The 22493-nt window shown below is 40.8% G+C and overlaps 1 protein-coding gene across 1 annotated transcript in view; it reads left to right on the forward strand.

Moving 5' to 3' along the window:
* Positions 1-22493, forward strand: part of EXOC2 (exocyst complex component 2) — a 200465-nt gene that overhangs the window by 61067 nt on the left and 116905 nt on the right. Inside the window, exons 6-8 of the mRNA XM_011955129.1 lie at positions 8138-8251; positions 9775-9899; positions 19254-19334. Coding sequence (XP_011810519.1) covers positions 8138-8251; positions 9775-9899; positions 19254-19334 — 320 coding nt within the window. The remainder of the gene's footprint in view (positions 1-8137; positions 8252-9774; positions 9900-19253; positions 19335-22493) is intronic.

Genomic DNA, 22493 nt, shown 5'->3' on the forward strand with positions numbered 1-22493 from the left:
ACAAGCCAGCTCTGTCTTTCTAACAGAGACTCAGAATAGCCAATGAACAGAAAGGCACAGACCCTGTAGCATCAGGGAACATGGGGAGGGACCTGTGGGCCGTGAACAGACATCCAGTCATCCTTCTGTCCATCTGAAAGTGTTTGGCAAAAGACTTTCAAAAGAAAGAGAGGCTAGATATAGAGAGTCCAGGAAGCAAGAAAATGAAAGATGAAAGTAAGAATAGGTGTAGAAACAAAGAGAAGAAAATGCTTTTGACCAGAAAAATGCTTTTCCAGGTTCCTTTTTTTCTTTTTAGATACTGTCAAGACAGTTGTGTTTATCTTACTGAATTCTTTGACTTCCGTTAGAGAAATCTTATTTTAGAGAAAGATAAAAGGAAGGAAAGGCAGATTGTAAAATATTAATGTGGGTTTTATTTTGCTGATTTCCTTACTATTTTTCAGATGAAGGCTTTAGTCTTTGTAGAGGATGGGATTGTACTCAGGTCAGGATCCATACTGTCTTTTAGTTCTGTTTATTAATGTCATTTGCAGTTTTTAAAAAAATAATTAAAAACCTAGAGAGCACCTACTTTTTGAAAATGTCAGTGTTGAAGGAATAATAGGGTTTTAGTATTATTTGTTTGTGGAAACATATTTAAAAAGGTTTGAGGCTGGGCGTGGGCGTGGTGGCCCACGCCTGTAATCCCAGCACTTTGGGAGGCCAAGGCGGGTGCATCACTTGAGGTCAGGAGTTCTAGACCAGCCCGGCCAACGTGGTGAAACCCCGTCTGTACTAAAAATACAAAATCAGCTGAGCGTGGTGGCGGGCGCCTGTAATCTCAGCTACTTGGGAAGCTGAGGCACGAGAATCGCTTGAACTCAGGAGGTGGAAGTTGCAGTGAGCCGAGATCGGGTCACTGCACTCCAATGTGGGTGACAGAGTGAAACTCTATCTCAAAAAAAAAAAAAAAAAAGGGTTTGAAGAATTGTGAGTGCTGGCCATTAAATGCTCCCCTGTGGTTCCAGTGAGTTACCAGATTGCAGTGGGGAGGCGGCCTTCAGGAGATAAGTCCATTTGTGGTGATAAAGTCTCGACAGCTGACGGTCTAGTGTGCAAACTGGGAACCTGAGGGGCCCTGCAGTGTGGTGGCCAGTTCAGCTGAACGTGGCAAAGCCAGTGAGAGTAACAGTACAGTTGCCTTGTGGCTCTTTGGGGTGAGTCAGAGTTTAATAAATATTTTACCGGTGGACCCAGCATGCATACTTTTTTCTTTCAGCCTACAAGTTTAACAACTTGGCATTTATTGGCTGTCTTTGGCTGTTAAGACCCTTCATATTCCTAAATTTGTAATTGATGTTTTTGCACACGGGGTGTCATGATACTTATAAAAATGCTACTAATTGCTCAGAAAAAATAACCACTTTGAATTGAGACTAGGATTTGCTTGTAAAAGGTCTGTATTTCTGATTTACAATGGCAGTTGTCACAAATATATGTGGTCTTTGCATGACTTCAGTTGTAATGATGACAAACTATTTAAACCAAAAGGGAAGGTAAAAACAGGTTCATGTTAAGTAAAAACCTTTGCTAGGCTTTGTTTCTTGAAATCAATACTCAGTTGCCTAATGAGGCTATTTATGGGTAATGTGTAGGAGACAGTCTGTATATGGGAGCGGGGACAGAAAACAGGAGCTTTGTGCTGTTTTTATATGATCTCCAACTGTTTTTGTGAATTATTACCTGGGAATGGCTGTCTAGAATAGTCAGTTGTTGCACCACTAGTATCTGTTTTATTTCTACATGGGTTTTATGGGCAATACAAACCTGATTTTCTTCTGATCGGCTTGGCTTTCAAACAGAAAAGACCAATTTCAATTTTCCCACCAAATTTAGAAGACTACATTTTAAAACAGGAAAACTGACAGCAAATTAATTCTTAATATGAGTGCAGAAGAAAAGAACCTTAGGTGACTTTACCTTTAGAACTTGTGTAAAAATAGGTGGGCAGTGAGAGTGCCTGCAAGTCCAGAACCTGGGTCAGACAAAAAAAAAAAAGAATGGAAACAAACATATTACTTAATACAACAGAGTGTAAACTAGATTGCTAAACATTTAAAGCTACAAAAAATATGTGTAGCATGCACACAGAGAACTAGCAATGCCCACTTTCATTGTTGGCCTCCCCCCTCCATCTTCCATCCACCAAATCAAGAAAGTGTGTTCTCTTTGATGCAAACACAGAATAAGACAACTGCAGCCAGGCCTCACTGTGGGGGCGGCTAGGGCGGCCTCAGAAGGAGCCCCATTGACTTGCATGCTGCATGGGCCATTGCTGCAGACAGTCCTCATACTGGAAAGCGAGTGCTGAGGCGTGAAGAACGTGGCTGTTTGTGTCTCTTCGCTCAGTCCACAGGCCTGGGTCTTCCCCTGGCTTGGGGCTAGCTGTTTTTTAGAAGGTTTAAATCTGACCTTACACTGCCATCTAATGGAAACCGTATCTGTTCAGGGTGGCAGGAATTGTCAGTGACTGAAGCTGTGTGTTTTGATTCCTTGGTGAAAACATTTTGTGAGTTTACACGTAGGGTCTGTGTCACTTTGAGTCTCTAACTCTGTGCTAGTGGATTTAAAATGCAGGCTTGGTTTGAATTACTCAGAGCATATTTTGCTTTTTCTGATGTGTTTGAGCCAGCACTTCACTTGGAAATTGAGAGTCCAAAATCCAGTTATTCTGAACAAACATACGAGTTTTTACTCCGTGCTTCATTAGCTGTGTTGACATCTACTTCTTCCTTTCCTATTGCTGTTATTAAGGGCATTAGCAGTTCTCTCCATTTGAAAGCAGCTCCCCTTTCACAGTCTCCTGCATTGTCGTCGTTACGGATTTGTAGTTATGATTTATTTCCTGTCTGAGACCCTCTGGTTCTCTGTTTGACAATAGCAGTACCCGGTTCAAATCTCGACTGTGTACATGTAACCTCTCAGAGGCCATTTCCTCATCTGGAATGTGGAAATATTTAACTCAGTCATTGTCATGAGAATCAAATAATACTTAGGAAATTAGTCTGTAAGATATAAATAAATATAAATAACAAAAATAATAGCACGTAACATTGTTGAGCATTTATCGTGTATCAGAAACTGCTACGGCTTCCACAAGCATTATCTACTCTGATCTTCAAAACGTTCCTGAGAGGAATGTATTGTGATCCATTAATAATGAAATAACTTCTCGAGATTATTCCGGCGGATTGAGCAAACATTGAGATTGAACCCAGAGCCTGTGCCCTCAGCCACTGCTTATAACTGCTGCCTCCCGTTGGGAATACTGAGATGAGCTGCCTGTACTTCTGCAGCTGTGTTACCCATGGAGCTTCGTGGACTCTGGCGTTGGTATTCATTTTTTGTTTTTCCAAGTCATCTATTTCACATTTTTGAGGTGTTTGCATAAAAGATCAGTATATTTAGGCATGTATTTTGCAATAGAATATTGAATTAGAATGCCTTCACCTGCAAGTAAGAGAAAATGAAAACGTATGATTTAAACAAAAATGCAATCTACCTTTTCATAATATACAATATTCACTGATGGTAGACTCCAAAGGTTGGTTGAGTCAGTAACTCAGTCATGTCACGAAGATGTGAGGAGCCTGAGTTTGCTGGCTGTTCTGTTGCCCTTAGCATAAAACACATTTCCTTAGCAATTCCTGTGGTTGAAGCTGGACATAATGATGTTCTCAGGCAGAAAGATGCTATTTCTTCTTGGTTTCCCTTCTTGAAAGTATGGAGACCTTTCCCAGATGTGCTCCAACAGACTGTTCCTCAGGCATCACTGTTCAAAAACAGGGTTACCCAGTCAGGAGCAGGGGAAATATGACAAGTGTGGCTAGCTTATGGTGGTTCATCTCCCCCAAGTTAAGGGGCAGGTGGGGGGCTGTGTTCCAGCAGAGAGGGTCCAGGGTGATTGGTGGGTCATCGCCAACGGTGTCCACTGTAAACGGGCTCTGTGTGTCCGGGCGAGGTTCATCCTGGCCTTAATTGTGTGATTCGGGGAAGATGATTTGACATCTCTGTGTTAGAATTTCACCATCTTGAAAATCATGTCTGCCTTGTTCTTGTAAGTCTGATTTCTGCTGTAAGTCTCAATACCTGTCTTCCAATTAAGATCAGGAAAGAGTTTTAATGTCTTCAGTGAGAACTCAGAACCATCAGCTTCGTCTTAGGGGAAGTGGTATTGTGACCAAGAGACGTGGTGCTTTTCAAATTCTACCTGGCCCACTTTAGGGGCCTTAAGGACCGACGCGTGCGGGGAGTGGCTGGCGGGTGGACAGGGCTCGAGGCTCAGCGTCTAGCTCCGGGATCTTGGGCCTCCCTGCTCGCTCCAGTGCGGAAGCCGAGTCTCAGGCTCGAGGCTCAGCGTCCGGCTCCGGGATCTTGGGCCTCCCTGCTCACTCCAGTGCGGAAGCCGAGTCTCAGGCTCTGCCTCCCGTGTCCTCCCAGCAGCCTGTGGTGCACGGGATGTTCATGGCTGAAGAGCTGGGAGCGCAGGGCCAGTGGGGACCTCGCCAGACCCACTGCTTTCTCGCCAGGGGCCCCACTGCTAGGGACTGACTAGACCCATCCCTGCTCCTTCTGAGGATGAGGGAGGTAGGGACTCCTGGGGGTGGGAGAGTTTCTTAAAATCTTAACCCTCTCCCGGAGCCCTCCGCTAGACATCAGGCCTTTATATTATGATATAGCTGAGAGCAGTTTAGATTTGTAAAAATAACAATTGAGTAATGCATTGTAAGTGAGATGTTACCAGAGTTTAAGTATCAGGGGAATTTTAAAGACAGAGTACTGAATGGAAAGCTCTGAGCTGCTGGTTCACGTTGTGCAGCACCATCAGTACCACCAGTGTGAGCGTTGTAACTGTTGAGGACAGAGCCCTTTTCTATGTGTGCTGTGTGCATTCTGTTTTTTTTAAAAAATTTTATTTTGGCTAAACACGTGGAGTATGATTTAGCTGCCAGACCCACGGGGACTCTGTGTTCTTAACTGTTTCTCCAGGGCATGCAGCTGCTGTATTTTTGAGTTTTGTGTCTGCATTTTATACTTTCCTGCCCTACTTGCTACCATTGTGTCACAGATCCTTTCTTCACATCGTCAGCTCTTAACACTAGCAACCTCCGTTCATTCCCTGTTTGCTTTTGGGCAGAGAAACACCAAGGCAGGGTGAAGTGCCACAGGCGTGGGAGAGGGGCACAGAAGCTGTCTGACGTCTCAGCCTTCTTCCGTTTCTTTCTTCTCAGCTGTGTCCTTATGTTACTTGGAATTGATTCCTGCTAGATGAGGATTTCTTGTACTTAAATTATGTGTGAAGACTGTTGTTAGTAGGAATTTAGTTGATATCAGTAGTGCATTTTGATTCTGTTCAGACCATTTAACTCTCTGACCAAGTGAAGCATGAGACACCACATTGAATGGCCATGTCTAGAAGGAAGGTTGACAAAAACATGATCTGCAGCCACCATGACTTCTCCTGCCCACGATGACACGCCCTACTGATTGGTCATGTCATTCTTTCTAGCCGAGCCGAGACAAAGCCTGTGATCCCTCACGCAGTGTTCCAGGCAGATGCTGCTTGCCAGTTAGAGCAGGACTGCAGAAGGAGGCACTTCTGGGTCACTTAGCCGGGCGGGGTTCAGCATGTCACAGCTTAGCCTAAGCCTCCACTCAGTCGCTATATTCCCCCAAAGCTCTAACTTGGAGGCATGGGGCACAAATAAATAAAGTGAGAAAAACTTCCAAAGGTGAAAGGATTTTCTTACTAAGTAAAGTATGAGAACCAGCATGAAGAATCCAAACCAAAATAAACTTCTAAAAACTCAGAGTTCTCCACCTCCCTCCCAGAGACTGCTGACTGGTGAAAACGACCAGCAAGCTAATGAATGCCACACGCATGTATCAGGAGGATTCAGGCTGTAAATCTTTTAACTTGTGAAGCTGGTGAGAAAAGATGCAAGGTCCACTCAGTCTAAGTGGAAGTGGTGCCACCTCCTAAAATCTCTGTCTTCTTTTCTGTTATCATAATTCTAAGCAAGCCATCCCCCACCCAATCAAAAAAGGAACATAGTGAAGCAGGGCAGTGTTCCAGAACGTGAATGGGCTGTCCTGTCCTGGCTGAGATGCTCGCGCAGTAGGCGTTTGACTTTAGAGTGAGGGGCGTCTCGCGGTGCGGGGTTGATAGAGGAACTCCTTGAGATCTGGTTTTGCAGCTCACATCCCCTGTTCTTCTAGGGACCACAGAGGGAGAGGATGTGTAGAGAGGCAAGGAGGATGTGTGCAGAGGTATCTATGGGGAGCGCCGGGCTAGGCCGTGAAGTGGGAGGATGCAGCGTGTGTGACCGTCTTCACTTAGGCCCGGTGAGTGGGACCTCCAGGCGACAGTGTTCCCTGCAGCTGTGAGACACAGAGCCTGCATGGACAGTGGAGGTGGCTGCATTTTAGGGGTGTTCTCCATGCCCAGGTGAGCAAGCCAGTTGCTAGAGAGAGTGGGCTCCAGGCCATTGGAAGTTGTGCCTGTGGGCACTGGTCACCTGAGCATGGAGAGGCTCCAGCAAGGAGTGTCTGTGGTAAGACTGAGAGACCACGGGAGGCTGCGGAGTGGCAGGAGGAAGCAGATGCATCCATGAGTCATGGCTGGAGGGGTCCTCCAGAGCCCTTTAGGGAACCTGTGAAAATGCCCACAAGACTCAAGTGGGTTTGAATACCTGGCAGGCAGAGAGCACAGGCCACCTATGGCAGTACCAGGCACAGGCCCCAAAGGACATTCCATTCTTACTTCTTTATCCATCCCACCCTTAACCTGTACGACAGAGCTGCCGTGTTTCCCCCAAACCAGCAAGCAGCCTGTTAACTATTGACCTTGGCCAGGAAGAGGGAAGAAAAACATGTTACCTTTGGGTGAAGTTGGAGTGTTGACCACGGGCTAAGCTGCCTCATTTCTGCATTGAGGCTGTGTTTGTGATGATGAGACAGCAGGACTCTCCCAGAGAAGAGGAAGTACCACAGTCACCGGACTAATTTCTGAATTGAGGCTGTGACCGGACCTACCCACATTAAAAATTCTTTTGGGGCCAGAGTCATCTCCCCACTGCATAAGTGTTAAAGAGATACTGCCCTATCAAATAATGTGTGTCTGGTTTATACCTTATGAGTTGGGCCTGTCCAGTGTTTCGGGGTAGGGGACGGCGAGTCAGATGAGCAAAGTAAATACCCACGTGGTGGAAACCAGCGTGCGGGGCCGTGTAGTCCCTTTGAGGCTGCGGAAGCGTCAGGTTTCAGGCCTCGAGTGGCAGAAATGAGCCCTGAGAGACAAGCAGGTTCGGTTCCTGGACATGCTTGGATTTCATCCTGCAAATGGGCGGTGGGGGCAGCAAAGGCTGCCAGCTTGTGGGCCTCGGTGGGCACATGTGGCATCCCAGCTTGGAACCTGACCTGTAGCAGATACTTGATGAGTGTTCGAATGAATATATAAATGATTTGATCCAGAAGTCAGTCTTAAGCATGTAGGCAAGATGAGGGAGCAGCAGGTTATGGGTTATGTAGATGCCCTGTTGTTACCACAAGCTTTTCTTCAAGTCATGCTAGACATGGATGCAAATGTGGCTGCTTTGTGATTAGATGTGGTTTTATTAGTGCTTTGATGGTTTCTTAGGCAGTACGTCTTAAAACAACTTTCATATAGGTTTTAACAAAAATCATTTTAACAAAGTGATTTAATATTTTAAAATTTCACTGTATTCAAATTTTGATTTTTATCCATTGAGTGGGGATTGATGTCGTATTTCGATAGGTTTAATAAAACCATCAGCTCAGCCTGACGTCTTAATCCTCTTTAAACCTTATGTTCTTTTATTGATGTGATTTCTGTATTTCAACTAGTTTCCTATCTTTCCTATATATAATCAAAGTTTACGTGTTAGAAAAATCAGCCATGATGTGGGAAATGTAGTTTGTACATATATACAAACATCTTCTGGGTAATGTATGATTAATATGTATTGTTGTAATGGTTTGTATTCATATGTGTTACACTGGATACTCAGTGATACCTGTTCCTTTTTTGTCATAATAACCACTGAAATATATTTTAAACCTTTTTTCCCCTCAGAAGTAAATTTTCCCAGAAGGACTTAGAAATGCTGTTCCATGGAATGAGTGCCGATTTTACAAGTGAGAATTTTTCAGCTGCCTGGTATCTTATAGAGAATCACTCAAACACCAGGTTAGTGGATATGGGACTGTCAGCTGTAAAGGGTTTCACTCAGGTGCTAAAAATGGAATTACACGGTAACTTGAGTTTTAGGTCTGGCTCTGCCTACAGTTACATAGTTTTAGCTATGTAAAAAAGAGCTATGAGCTCTTTGATTTCGGGTTTGCCCGTGAACATCTCAGCGTGTCTGTTTCCTTATTTGTACAATGAGATGATTCTTTAGAGGCCTCTCATTTCCCACTGTCATTTTATGTTCAATATGTTTCATTATTGGTGCAGGTTATTAAAAATTTATGGAGCCTTAGCTGGGGACTTAAACTGACACGTGTGAGTGTGATCTCTCCCTACTCAATAACATACAGATTTTAAGTTCTGGTGTAGAACGTGGAACGCGCTGCCTTTTCTGACCACAGTGCAAAGGAAGATGAGTTGGTTTATCATCATGTAAGGGCCTGCCTTAAAATTAGCAAAAAAGTAGACAAAGTCATATATCAAATTTGAAGATTCCCTTTTGTCTTCTAGTTACATTTTACTCTCTACAAGAGCAGGTTTGTAGCTTATTTGCAAGATTGATTTAAAATAATTATATTCCACAAAAACGTTTGGATAAATCAATGGTTTATTGCTTAAAACTTAAATTATTGATAAATCAGTGTGCTAAAATATACCTTAGTATCAATGTTTCATTCACTTATTAGGATGAAAAGCATTACTAGAAAACATGAAGAAAAGTTGGCGTTTTAATACGTAGGGTAAATTTAACCTGATTGCTTTTTAAAGCAAATGTCCAAGGTGAATTTTTTCATTGTAGAAGATGATTCTAATTTTATATTACAGATGTAAAATTTCTATTATTATAAGTCAGAATTGAGCTCCGTTTCTTGTGTAGGTCTATCAAGAATACGTTTAAAGTTTTATAGCCAGATTTTCTTAGCTCAAATGGACATACAACTTCAGAAATGCAGAGGCCTGCCTTCACTTTTCTCTGCTTTAGATACTGAGATAAGATACTGTTGTCTTCAAGTTGTGAATTGACCCACAGGATTTACATAATTTTATTATTAAGGACAGAGGACTGGGTATTGATGAGTAGAACATTATTATGCTCAGTGTTCCACAGTGCTTCAATGAATGTACAAAGCAGTTACACTTTTGAAATATTGTCTATCACTGGATGATCTGTGTCTTCTTATCTGGTACAGGATGTTCAAAACTCTTTATCTGGTAAGTTGTATATATTCTATAGAGGTTATGAAAACATTACACTTTTACTTCTTAGGGCTCTAATGTATTTGGAATTACCGTTGAGGGCCGCAACACTCGTATAGCTGTTGTAATTTAGGCATTCGTAATAAAAGGTTTAGGTCTGCGTAACAATTTGAAAGCTTTTTGTTTTCATCTGGCTTCATGTGATATTCATCTGTATGCTACTTAGCATCGGTTTTAGCATATGAAGTGTTTTCCACTGAAGGAATTCCTGTTTCTTTTTTGCATGTTAGGAGTGTCAAACGTTTGGTTCCTTTATTTCCTTTCAGTTTTGAGCAGCTGAAAATGGCAGTCACCAACCTCAAGAGACAGGCTAACAAGAAGAGCGAGGGCAGCCTGGCCTGTGTGAAAGGCGGTCTCAGTACATTCTTCGAGGCACAGGATGCCCTCTCAGGTAAGGCGATCCGATCCTCAGAGCCATCTGCCGGCAGCTTCCGCCATGGAAACCTGACACCGCCTGCAGGGTGTTTACAGGGTGTCACATGCGGTCTGGTTTCATCAAAGTAGAGATCTAAAATGTGCTATCAATACTTGTTGCAGAGTAGGCTGGCATCTCTTTGAAGACTTGGTACTTTAAAAATTTATCTCTGAGGCTTTTGTTAACCCATCTTACATGTGTGAAATGGGAGACTGCTTTAACTCTCTGTGATGCCCACACTCCAGGGCTGATAAGAAATTAAATCCCAATGCATAAAATTTGAGGATTTAAAAAATCCTCTCACAACTGTCAATATCTTACAGATGTGACTGATTCTATAAATGCCAGCCACTGTGTGTTCCCTTTGGAAAGGCTGATGACAGGATACCAGTCTCTTCAGCCCTTCTCGCCCAGGCCCCCACACATGCACGCAGGTAGCTCTCACTGTGCCATCATCTGTATATGAGAGGGACATTGTGTGGAGTACAGATGTCATAGCTTTAGACATATTAATGCAAGATGTTGGTAGGGGTTTTTTTTTTCTAAATAAAATTGCCTTTAATTAATAAAAGTTTAATTATTGCTATTTAGTAAAAAGCAATCTATATTAATAAACGTTAACTCAGTTCTTTTTAATAGCTAAGATACTTAAAACTAAGTACCCGTATAGCTTAAGCATCCATCACTCTAACCGTACATTGAGGCCATATCTTCTTCAATTCGGGAAGGTAAATTTTAAAAAATTATTTTGTATTCCTAAAGTATAGACATTCTTTTATTGTTTTAAAAAGCCCCCCCCCCCATCTCTACTAAAAATACAAAAAATTAGCCGGGCATAGTGGGTGCCTGTAGTCCCAGCTCCTCGGGAGGTTGAGGCCCAGAGAATCGCTTGCACGTGGGAGGCGGAGGTTGCAGTGAGCCAAGATCGCACCACTGCACTCCAGCCTGGGTGACAGAGCGAGACTCCGTCTCTAAATAAATAAATAAATAAGCCCCCCCTTCCTGTGCCATATGTGCTTAATTGATCTCCAACACATTAAATGTGTATGTGATGCAGCTTCTTCCTTGCAGGAAGGGGTAACGTGAATGTCTAGAGGGGAACAAAGAAGGTTGGTGCTCTTCCTTGATAAATACTTGTGCCTTATGTTTCTTGATGGTGTGCCAGTCTTTATTTGTGCTTATTGCTGTTCTCTCTAAGTCACCAATATTGAATCTTAGCATGTCAGGAAGAAAACCTGAGCATGTATGAACAGAGTTTGGTATTAATCAGATAAAGTGGTTATTCATATGCCCAGTAGCTGCACAAATGTTTCCCACAAACTACTGTAATTAAAATGATTTATCGGCCGGGTGCGGTGGCTCAAGCCTGTAATCCCAGCACTTTGGGAGGCCGAGACGGGCGGATCACAAGGTCAGGAGATCGAGACCATCCTGGCTAACCTGGTGAAACCCCGTCTCTACTAAAAAATACAAAAAACTAGCCGGGCGAGGTGGCGGGCGCCTGTAGTCCCAGCTACTCAGGAGGCTGAGGCAGGAGAATGGTGTGAACCTGGGAGGCGGAGCTTGCAGTGAGCTGAGATCGGGCCACTGTACTCCAGCCTGGACAACAGAGCGAGACTCCGTCTCAAAAAAAAAAAAAAAAAAAAAGAAGTTTTATTTGGTACACTAGATTTATGTAGTCACATTTATTAGTCATTCACCCTAGAAGTATGTTACAACTTTAAGTTTAATAAAGATAATGCTGACCAGCTACTAATGAACAAATGAACTTATAGCATATAGGAAGTGATTATAATAGTACATTTGAAAACTTTAGACACATGTATTTAGCTTTTATGTTTTTTGAAATAAAGGAAATGCATATTACAGAAAATACTAAATAGATAATTAGCAAGAGTGTCTATTGTAGATATAATCACATTAACATTTTAATGTATTTCCTTTTATCTTCTTTTCTTAACCTATATGAGTATCTATTACAAAGTTGGGTTTATATTGTATGTAGAATTGTGTGTGCTAGAAACCTTTTATTCTTTAGGTAAAACCTGTTGCATGCCTCTAAGTGATTATGTTAATTTACTACAGGATTCATACCTTTTTTTTTTTTGAGAAGGAGTCTTGCTCTGTCGCCAGGCTTGAGTGCAGTGGCGCTACCTCGGCTCACTGCAACCTCTGCCTCCGAGGTTCAAGCGATTCCCCTGCCTCAACCTCTGGAGTAGCTGGGACTACAGGTGCGCACCACCACACCCGGCTGTTTTTTTGTATTTTAGTAGAGACAAAGTTTCACCATGTTGGACAGGATGGTTTTGATCTCCTGACTTCGTGATCTGCCCGCCTCGGCCTCCCAAAGTGCTGGGATTACAGGCGACAGCCACTGCACCCGGCCTATTAGCTTTTTATAACTTGTTCTAACTGTAGTCTTAAATGAAATTGATCTGTAGTTTTGTAAAAGGCTTTTTGGTCGGGTTTGAGTGTTGCTGTACCTGTTGCTGTTACATGGTAACGTGCGGATCTCTGTGTGTTGCTCTGCGTGCTGTCAGTGGGCCATGTAGACTAGGAGTTACGTGGTTCAAATTTGACAGAGCTGATATGTAAAGTTGCTCAGGTAATTTGGTTTTACTTTTCTATTATGAATATTTTCGAACATGTGAAAAGCAGAGATGAAAGTATAATCAATTTCTGTGTACCTGTCACCTCGATTTAACAATTATTGCTCCTTTTTTATACTTACTTTTGAGGTTGGTTTGTTTGCATTTTGCGGATGTATTTTAAAGCAAACCTCAAGCAGCATGATTTCCTCCTAAATACCTGAGTGTCAGTCTCCCAAGTGAGGGTAAGGACATTTATGTGCATAATCACAATGATATTATCATAGTTAACCAAATTAGCAATAATTTTTAAATATCATCTCATTCCCAGTTCAGATTTCTCAAATTATCCCCAAACTTGTTTTTTTATAGTTGATATATCCAAATCAAGATTCAAATAAAATTCAGGCATTTCACTTAATTTTTAAATCTCTTAATCCTCTTTTAAACTAAAACCATCCCCTCACCTTTCTTACCCTGTTTCTGGTTTTTCTTTTTTTGTTTGTTTGTTTTTTAAATGGAGTCTCACTCTATTGCCCAGGCTGGAGTGCAGTGGTGCAATCTCGGCTCACTGCAACCTCTGCCTCCTGGGTTTAAGCAATTCTCCTGCCTCAGCCTCCCGAGTAGCTGGGATTACAGGTGCCACCACCACACCCGGCTAATTTCCACGCCCAGCCTGTTTCTGGTTTTTCATGCCATTGATTTGTTGAAGAAACAAGGTCATTTGTCCTGGAAGGTATCCCCCACTCTGAATTTGACTGATGACTTCCTCATGGTATCATTTAACTTATTTTTCTCGCCATTAAATTGCTTGGACTTATCTAATTGGATGTTAGATAGATTCACTTTCAGCATTTTCAGGCACGGATAGTGCTGTGCTTCCTGGTTTATCACACCAGGCAGGAGTGCGTTGGTGTCTGGGGCCTCTCCTGAAGACTGAATCAGTAGCTTCAAGGGGGGATTGGGAGCCAGCAGGTGAGACAGATAAGTGTGTGTATACACACACACACACGCACACACACGTATGCTTTTCAGCCCTCTACTGTCTCTGCTTTATTTTGATTTTGTTTTCCCTGAAATCCTCTTATTTTATCAAGATTTTCATGTTTTATTAGCATTGCATTCTAATTTTTAAATTATTTAAAATTCATGTTATAGGCCCTTTCATTATCTGTTTTATTTGTATGTTCTATGTGATTTTTTTTAACATTGATTTCTTAGGGATATCTTTTTTGTGTTTTTAAAATGTATAATTTTAATTTTCCTCCTTGACTTAGTAGTTTTTAGTAAATTTTTGTTTTCATAGTCTCTGTTCTTATAGTACTGTGAACAGAGAAAATGTTTCTTAATATATATTAAGTTTTTGTAAGTATACCAAGAATTAAAAAGGATGGACGGACATGTTTTCTTCAGGGTCCACTATCTGATATAATATCAATGCCTGATTAATTATATTATTTAAATCTAGCTTCTTTATGTTAAACATGACAGACAAATCTCCATCTTTAATTTTGATTCTGTCAGCTTTTCTTTGTGTGTAAAGCATGTATTTGCTTCGTAGCTTCTGGTTCTTAGATTCTCTTGATGAGAATGTATTTATAAGCAGTCCCCAGGATTACCCTTGGTTTGGTGTTTTGCTAGATGAACTCACAGAACTCAGAGAAAGCTGTTGTACTGTGTTATGGTTCATTACCGGGAAATTACAGATTATAGTCAGCCAGGGATAGAGATTCATGGAGCAGATCTAGGCAATTTTCATCCATGGAGCTTCCCGTAGTCTCCCAGTGGAACTGCAGGCAGCACTGACTTTCCTGGTAACAGTGCGTGACAACGCACATGGAGTACTTCCATCCGAGGAAGCTACCCAAGCCTTGTTGTCCAGATCCAGAGTCTCTAGTAGGGCCCCATCACATGGACATGGTCAAGGCTGACTTCAGTCTTCTCCCTCAGATCAGGCTGATATTGGGTGACCCTAAGTCCTCACCGTCAATTCCACTGTTAGATTATCTAGTGTGGCCGATGGTCCACAGGCAAACAAAGACACTCTTCTCAGGCAGAACATTTCAAGAGTTTAGAGTTTACCTCCCAGGACCTAAGGGCAAAGGCCAGACCTTTTGGGGGGCAAGATTAAATTATTTGATGCACAATAACGTAATGTTAGCATTTTATACCTTTCCTTTTGTATGTGTTTGCTTGATACATTATTTGTAATATTCTTTGTAACATTTTAGAGATTTTTGTTTTGACATGTGTCTTGTGTTGCTGGCAGGATTTTGATTTTTTAAATACTATTCTGAGAGCCTTTGCTTTTAAATAGAAGAATGGAAGCCATTTACATTTATCATAATTGAAATTTTTGTCCTGATATCTTTTTCTTTTGTCTTGTTACCTTTTGTACTTCCTTTTTTCTTCTTGGCAGTGTAGACCATATTATTTGCAGATTTGAGAGAAATGTTTTAAGATTTTATTATAGGTTGTCTCGACATCTGTTACATGTGACAGCAGTTAGCATGTCTTTACCTTTCCCTTTTTTTTTGCCTCAATTTAATTTGAAATTATGGACCCAGCTTATTTTACCTTTTCCATTTCAGTATTCTGGTTTTAGATTTATTTTTTGTCTCTTACATTTAATTTTATATTTACCACAGTTATACAGTAAATATGTATATATTATGTTTGTGTACATATCTATGTGTGTGTCTGTGTGAATATATATGTGTGTGTCTGTGTGAATGTATATGTATATCTATACACACACATACATACAGTACACATACGTGTAAACTTAATTGGCTTTGATGTTTATTGCCTATATTTTATATTTCATCTTTCCTATCCTTTGAAATTTTTTGTCTTGAACAATGTGTTACATCTTTTATGCTATACCTTTTGAATTCTGGTGTGTCTGGAAGTACCTCTTGCCCGTATGCATGGACACACTTGACTGTAAGAGAATTATTTTCTGAAGACATTGATCCAATGACTTTTAGTGTTGCAGAGACAAAATCCTGAGCCAACATAATTCTTCATTACTTGTAAATTGTTTGTTTTTCTCCCTATCTAAATGTTTAAAAGATGTATTTGTTTAGCCTTGGATTTTTTTAGAAACGAAAAAACACCTTTGCAGGATATACTGGAATACAGGTTCTGTCTTCATTCATTTTAGCCAACACTTGATCAGCCTTCCGAATCTAGAGACTCCCATCTTCAATTCTCAGAGCTTTTCTTGTGTTTACGTTAGATAGAATTCATGGTTTTCCTCTGAATGGTCTTGGATTAACACGTCGCTCTCTTGCTTCTGCCCCCGCATGCTGCCCTGCAGACTTCTGTTTCTCAGCGGCTGCCCAGCTGACCAGCAGTGGATGCCTCCTCCCGATTTCCTTCTGTTTTCCTGCCATTCTGGAATGTGGGGAAATTGTTCTCTAAATGGTTGTCAAAGGAAAGGATCTGTGTGGTTAAGAAAAATGGGGGAACAGAACTGTAGTCCTGAAGATAGTTATGGAAACATTGGAAGATGTTTCTGGTCTGCACCATCCTTGTGTTCCAGAGTTGGGCACAGGGGACAGGTGCGAATCAGAGCTTTTCTCTGCATTTTTTTTTTTTACATCATCTGCTTCAGTTCCATCCAGTTAACTGTTTCGTGCCCAGTCCAGGTCTGCTGTTTTTTCAGTCCACCCAACGCGGTGCCGTTAGTAGCCTTTACTCATCCTTACGTTTTTATGCCACTGTCAGTTTTGTTTCTTCCTGTGGGTCCCTGCAGGTGTTTTAATTAGGACTTGAGAAGAAGTGTGTCTGGCATAGCACCTGCCAGTAGCAACCTTGGTATCTTTAGTACAGTTTTTTTCTTTATTCTGCAAAAATGTTTCTAGCACCAGACTTCATTTTGCCATGGCCTTCCCTCTGTCATTCCCTTCTGTTCCCTTGAAGTGGGAGTGACCTGTGGGTCATTAGCAGGTGCTGCTCACACTGGCCCTCCTGAGTGGTGGTGGTTCGTGGAGCTCTTGGTAGGTGAAAGGCCTTCCTGAGCTCCTCAGTGCCTCCGAGCACCACCTTTGTTTTGGTGGCGATTTCCCTGAATGCCCCTGAGCTTGTGCATTTAATGACCCGTATCATCTCTTGTTTTTTGTGACAAGTCCACCGTTATCACTTGCTCCTTTCAAGAACAACTGTGGGTCAAAACTGTATGAATGAATTTTGGTTATGGTACACTAGCGTGAAAAGCCTGAGCAGAGCAAATGACACGTGTTGCTCCCTGCACTGTTTGTCTTATTTGTCTTCCTTCCCCTGTTCCTTTTATTGCTGCTACTTAACCCTGGGTGGCTTGAGCCATAATTGATTTTTTGACACATTCTGTTGTTAGTGTCTATTGATGTATGAAGATAATTCAGGTAAGTATCATTTTAAAGGACTCAGTTATCTAAGTGAGAATCATTCCTGTTAGTCTTCTAGTTGCAATTATTTTATTATTTATTGATTTTCTTCAGTATAATTTGGGAAGAGAAGGAACCACAGAATACTTAACCAGTTTAAATATAATTTATATATGATTTGTCTACTCTGATAAAAGTTTGGTAAAATAAGAAATAGAAACTAAATGTTTGAAGGGCTCTTTGTCAATTTAAAATATTAATGCATCTTGCACTAACCCTTCCTCTTCTCCTACTTCAGTAAGTGTAGTCCTCCTCAGAGGTCAGCATGTGAGCCAAATTAGGCCGCAGCCTTTGTACAGGCCGGGAGCTAAGCATGGCTGTGTTTTCCCATGCTAAAAGCAAAGCAAGAAGAATATGGGATAGAGGCCATATGTGGCCCACAAAGCCTGAAGTATTTTTTACTGTTTGGTCCTTCATAGCAGTAGTTTGCTCATCTGTGGTCTGGCTTGAATGTTCCTGTCTCGCACGGGCTGGCATTAACATAGAATGCTTAGAGCATGTACATGCTTCTGTGCCCAACCCTGGATCCTTTAGATACCACCCTACACAGCCATTATTCCTTGGTGCCTCGTTTAACAACAGCATTTATATGAATGCATGGATGGGTATTACGAATTTTTTATTTCAATTGCAAATTTGACATCTACATCTTATTTGAGCGTTAAAATGATCAAATAATCATAGTGAACTAATAGTCTTTCTATAACCTTGATTTTTCTTTAAGAAGTGCTGTTGTACATACTTTTTTTGTTTTCTCAAGTACAAACTTATAATGTTCAACTGCTTCACATATTTAAGTTTTAATAGATTAGAAACAATAACAAACCTATGATCATGTACCAAGTTGCTTATTGAGTTATTCTACTTAAAACTGTTTTCAAAGAAAATAAAAGGTCAAGTGAACCAGACATTGGGTTATTTGGTTTAATTTTCTGGAAAATAGGATTGCCTTTATCAGATGCCAGTGTCTGTCAGTCCTCATGCTTGGCTGACAGTTTGACAGTGACTCTGCTGTGGGGGAGATGGGTGGAGGAGGTTAGCCTGTCAGCAAAAAGGGCTGTAAACTGAGCCAGGGGTCCGGGGTCACCTCACCTTGACCTGCTCATCAGTGATGGGTTTTGTCAGCATCAGAAAACATGGCTACATGATTCCCTTTAATGCTAATTTTGACTCAGAAAGCAACCTGTGGAGCAGGGCTGCTGTGGGGTGTGGCGTCTCAGCACAGTGCCTGCTCAGTGGGTCCCGGTGTCCTTCTCGCCAGGACTGGCAGAGCATCACAGCAGCATTTAAACCAACAGGGAGAGCAGATCTGCACACATACAGCATGGAAGTCTTTCCAGTTTCGCTTTCTAATACTTAGGCATAGTCTGACTCCTTTCCTTACAGATAGGGAAGGAAGTTCCTTTCCATTTCACTTAGTAAGTTGAACCCCAGTTTCCGCTTTGGTATGTAGAAACATTTTATGTCACTGTTACCACACAACTCAAATTCTGAAACATTACAGAAATTACTTTCTCCTCACTCTGAGTCAGCCCAACTAATTCAACTACAGTAGCTGGGTTTTTCCCCAAATATATTCCTTTTTTCTCTGAATGTGTTTCTTTGATAGAGGAGCCGTCTGTTTATTTTAGAATTTCAAAGAAAATTTGAGGTGGCTTACTGAAAGAAAAAAAAAAAAGAAAAATAACAAGATCATAATTAAAAACTAATTAAAAGGAGCAGAGGGAGAGATATTAGCAGGCATTGAGTGTGTGTTCGTAGTGCATTTGAGTACCGAATTTACTCAGAGTTTTCTGACCAGTTATCTGAAATGCCTGCGACCCAGCAGTGTTTCAGATTTTTAAATATTTGCATGACGTAGTTATTGGTTGGACATCCCAAATCTGAACATCTGAAATGGGAAGTGCTCCAATGAACATTTCCTTTGAATGTCATGTGAGTGCTTCAAGTTTCAGATTTTGGAGCATTTTGGATTTTCGGATTGGAGATATTCAACCTGTAGTGATGAGACCCAGGATGCCTCAAGTCTCCCTTTTCTTTTTCAGTTCAGCTGTTTTTACCGCTTGGTCTCGAAGACAGATGATTATGTGTGTTAGGTACTATTTTAATGATGTTAAACTGTGAATAACTTAGACTGGTGTCTGCTGGGTACCTTGTACAGGGTAGCATGTTTTTGCTCCTTTTCAGCAGTGAAAATACTGTGACCATTTAAAAAAGCTGTTTAAAAATATCATTTTGATTTAATGTATCTCCACCCATTAAAATGGCCTACATTTTAACTAGTTTTTTTTGTTTTGTTTTGTTTTTTCTAGCCATCCATCAAAAACTAGAAGCAGATGGAACGGAAAAAGTAGAAGGATCCATGACGCAGAAACTGGAGAATGTTCTGAACAGTAAGTTTTGTACTACTACCCATAACTATTTATAGACTTGACAACATGCTTTAAAATTAGTTCTTGGACCTGATATCACAGGATAAGGCAGTAAGTTGCATTTTAATATTTATTTCTAAATGGTAATGATTTAATGAACACAAAGGGGAATAGAAACATTGAAAATGAATGTTCTGTTTCTGCTTGCATTTTATTTATGAGAAATCATAATTTGAAAACAATCCAGTTCTTGAGAAATAAAGTTTCCTTCTGTAAAACCGACCAACATATAAACAGCATCTTCAAAGCTAGGAAAGCACTGAAGCAGTAGCCAGGATTGTCACTGACCAGCAACCTGGGGGAGCCGCCATCAGGTGTCTCCCAGCGTTAATGCAAATAACCTCAGCCGTGAGAGTAACAGATTCCTAGGGGCCATTTATTTGTGTATACCTTGCCTTTTTCCAAAAAAGAATTTAAGGCCACTGGCTATTTAAGAATGTATCTAAATCTGAGATATTTTGTAAAAATTATAGGCCCAGGGAAAATGGCTATGTGCAAAGTTTTGAGTTCTGCCCACCTCCCTTGTCTATCCGTTTTCTGACATCCTAGGTCCCAGCCACTTATCCTGTTGATTTAGAAGAAACTGATCAGATGAATTAATCCTTACTATGACATTAGTGGCTTAAAAATAAATCATTTAAAATAAATCTTTTCACACCTATAGTTTACATTTGATAGGAATGCCCATAGGAATCTCCTTATTTTTAAATACAACATATGATTTCATCATGAAGTAAAGATTAATTGGAAAAATGAAGAAACCTCACACCAGATCTTTAAAGATTCTGTGAATGTAAGGCTGTGATGTGAAGCTAGTTTTGCGCTTCCAGCTTAAGTTAGTCCCATGGGTGAAACGTTCTGAGCCTTTATGTGAATATCTTTTCACAAACCTGAGTGATCCCTAAGAGAAAGCATTTTCTAGAAAGAAGTGTTCTCTTGGTAGTAGCGTTTGAGTACTTGGATTTCATTCTAAATTTAGGAATTTAACAGCACTTAATTTTTTTCCCTCTGATTATTATTACTTAATTGCCTTGAGATTTTCCCTTGTTTTTATCTTTGAGAACCAAGTCACCAATTTTGTTAAAATGAAGATATTCTGAATTCAACTCAAATGCTTATTGAAGCTGTTTCTGTGTTAGCATAGTTAGAGATTTTAAGGTCTTGAAAGGAAGTTTTCTACTCAAGGATGTTATTTGCCCTGGAGAAGTTATCAAACTATGATAACTGTATAAAAAACACGTTTAGTAACACTTCAGTAATTTTCAAAAGGTGGCTTATAGGACCAGTTGACATAGTAAGTATATCATGGTGTCAGAGGAGGAGATCCTTGTCAGGTTTGGGAAATTCTAGGGTCTGTTTCATGTGTTAGGCTTAGCATAGTGTGGTAATGTGATTTTTTTTTTCTTTAAAGGAGTAGTTTTAGAAATCGTCCCTTGGGACTTGGGATATTAAAAATTGCCTTTTTCCATATATTCCTTTATAACCATGCATTTTTTTTTTCCAGAAAAGCGTCGTATTAACTTTCTATTGAAGTTTGCTCTTTTTGGATAACGTTCAGCTTAATATAACTGGTCACTTCTTTATGAGACCATTCGTCAGGACTTTTTGGTATTAAAATTTCCCTAAAATATCTTTCTTTATAACAGTTCCCCCTTTTCCAGAAACATTTTTTAACAACATGATGTTGATGTTTGCTGTCCTAGGATATATTTTTCCTAATTCAGGTCAACTTGACAAACGTTTATTTAACTCCGGTTGTGTCAGGTTCCATGCTAAGCCAGCCTGGGAACAAAGCCGGAGGGGATGCAGCTCTGGCCCCCAGAGAGTCCTGCCCAGGCGGGTTTGTCGTTATCTGGGACTTCAGTGCTGCAGAACTGGTGAAAACACAGAATTAAAGTCACGAAAATTCAGTCAGTTCTGTTGAACTGAATTTATTTTATTTTAGAAAGGAAGGAAAGAATAAATGAGTACAAGCGTAATTTAGTTCGCTTAAATTATTACTAATGCTTTTTACCTTACGTATAATTATATACTAATGTATATGGATACTTCTTTACTTTTTTTAAAAGTTTTTTTTTATAAATTGGGCAATCTTTCTGACTTTTAAGATAAGTTTCTAAAGGATACTGTTGGCTGCAAGAAACTTAGGTCATTTATTCAGAGTTTATCAGTTTTGACACTTTTTTTGAAATTCTTAAAAAAACAAATTGTTTTTTGTTTTCATGGTATGTGTTTCTCATGTTTATGTTTGAACTTAGTAACTCTTTCTTGATTTCAAGCCAGTAAAGACCATCGGTTTATTTACATCACATTCACATATTCACCTCTGTGTTCTTATCTGTTTCGAGTATATAGAACAGCATATTGTTCAGTAGAATTTCTGCAGTGATGAACATGTGGCTGCTGAGCTTCCAGTGCGACTGGTACAACTGAGGAACTGAATTTTAAATTTTTATTTAATTTTAATTAATTCGGCTTTAAATGGAGATAGTCCCGTGTGGCTGGTAGTTCCTGTGTTAGACAGTACGGGTGTAGACATGCTGGGTAAGTATTTGTAGCAGTGGCTATGGCAGTCATGGCTCACACTTGTGGAGGGCTTACCGTAGGGCAGGTGTTGCTCGAAACTATCTGCGTGTATTTAGTCCTCACAACAACCCTTTGAGGTTTGTGCTATTATCTTCACCTTATTGATGACAAAACTAAAGCCCAGAAGATTAATTGAGCCACGTAAGGTTATATAAATAGGAAGCAGCAGAGCTGCAATTTATAGCCAGAAATCTGGCTCCAGACTTGTGCTTTGAACTGCAGGCAGGCCGTGCTGTGTATGTGGTTTTGATAGGCACAGGTTTCAGTCATCGCGGTTCAGTTCATAACAGCCATTCCCCAGCAACACCATGCAGAACTGCAGTTCCCACAGGGCAGTCACCATAGCTGCATAAAGTATGGTTCCCCTCCAGCTCTTTAATTCACAGGTCACTGTGTAAATGACAGGTGCTGTAGATGATCGGCCACACTGCCTCCTTCCAGGCCACCGGAGATGGCCACTGTACGTCTGTTACCAGTTCTCAGCAGACAGCAAAGTGTGCAGTTGTGCTGCCTCCTTATCTCCCAGTGACAAAC

This window comes from Colobus angolensis, unplaced genomic scaffold, assembly GCF_000951035.1.
Source record: "Colobus angolensis palliatus isolate OR3802 unplaced genomic scaffold, Cang.pa_1.0 Scaffold396, whole genome shotgun sequence".
Classification (NCBI taxonomy): domain Eukaryota; kingdom Metazoa; phylum Chordata; class Mammalia; order Primates; family Cercopithecidae; genus Colobus; species Colobus angolensis.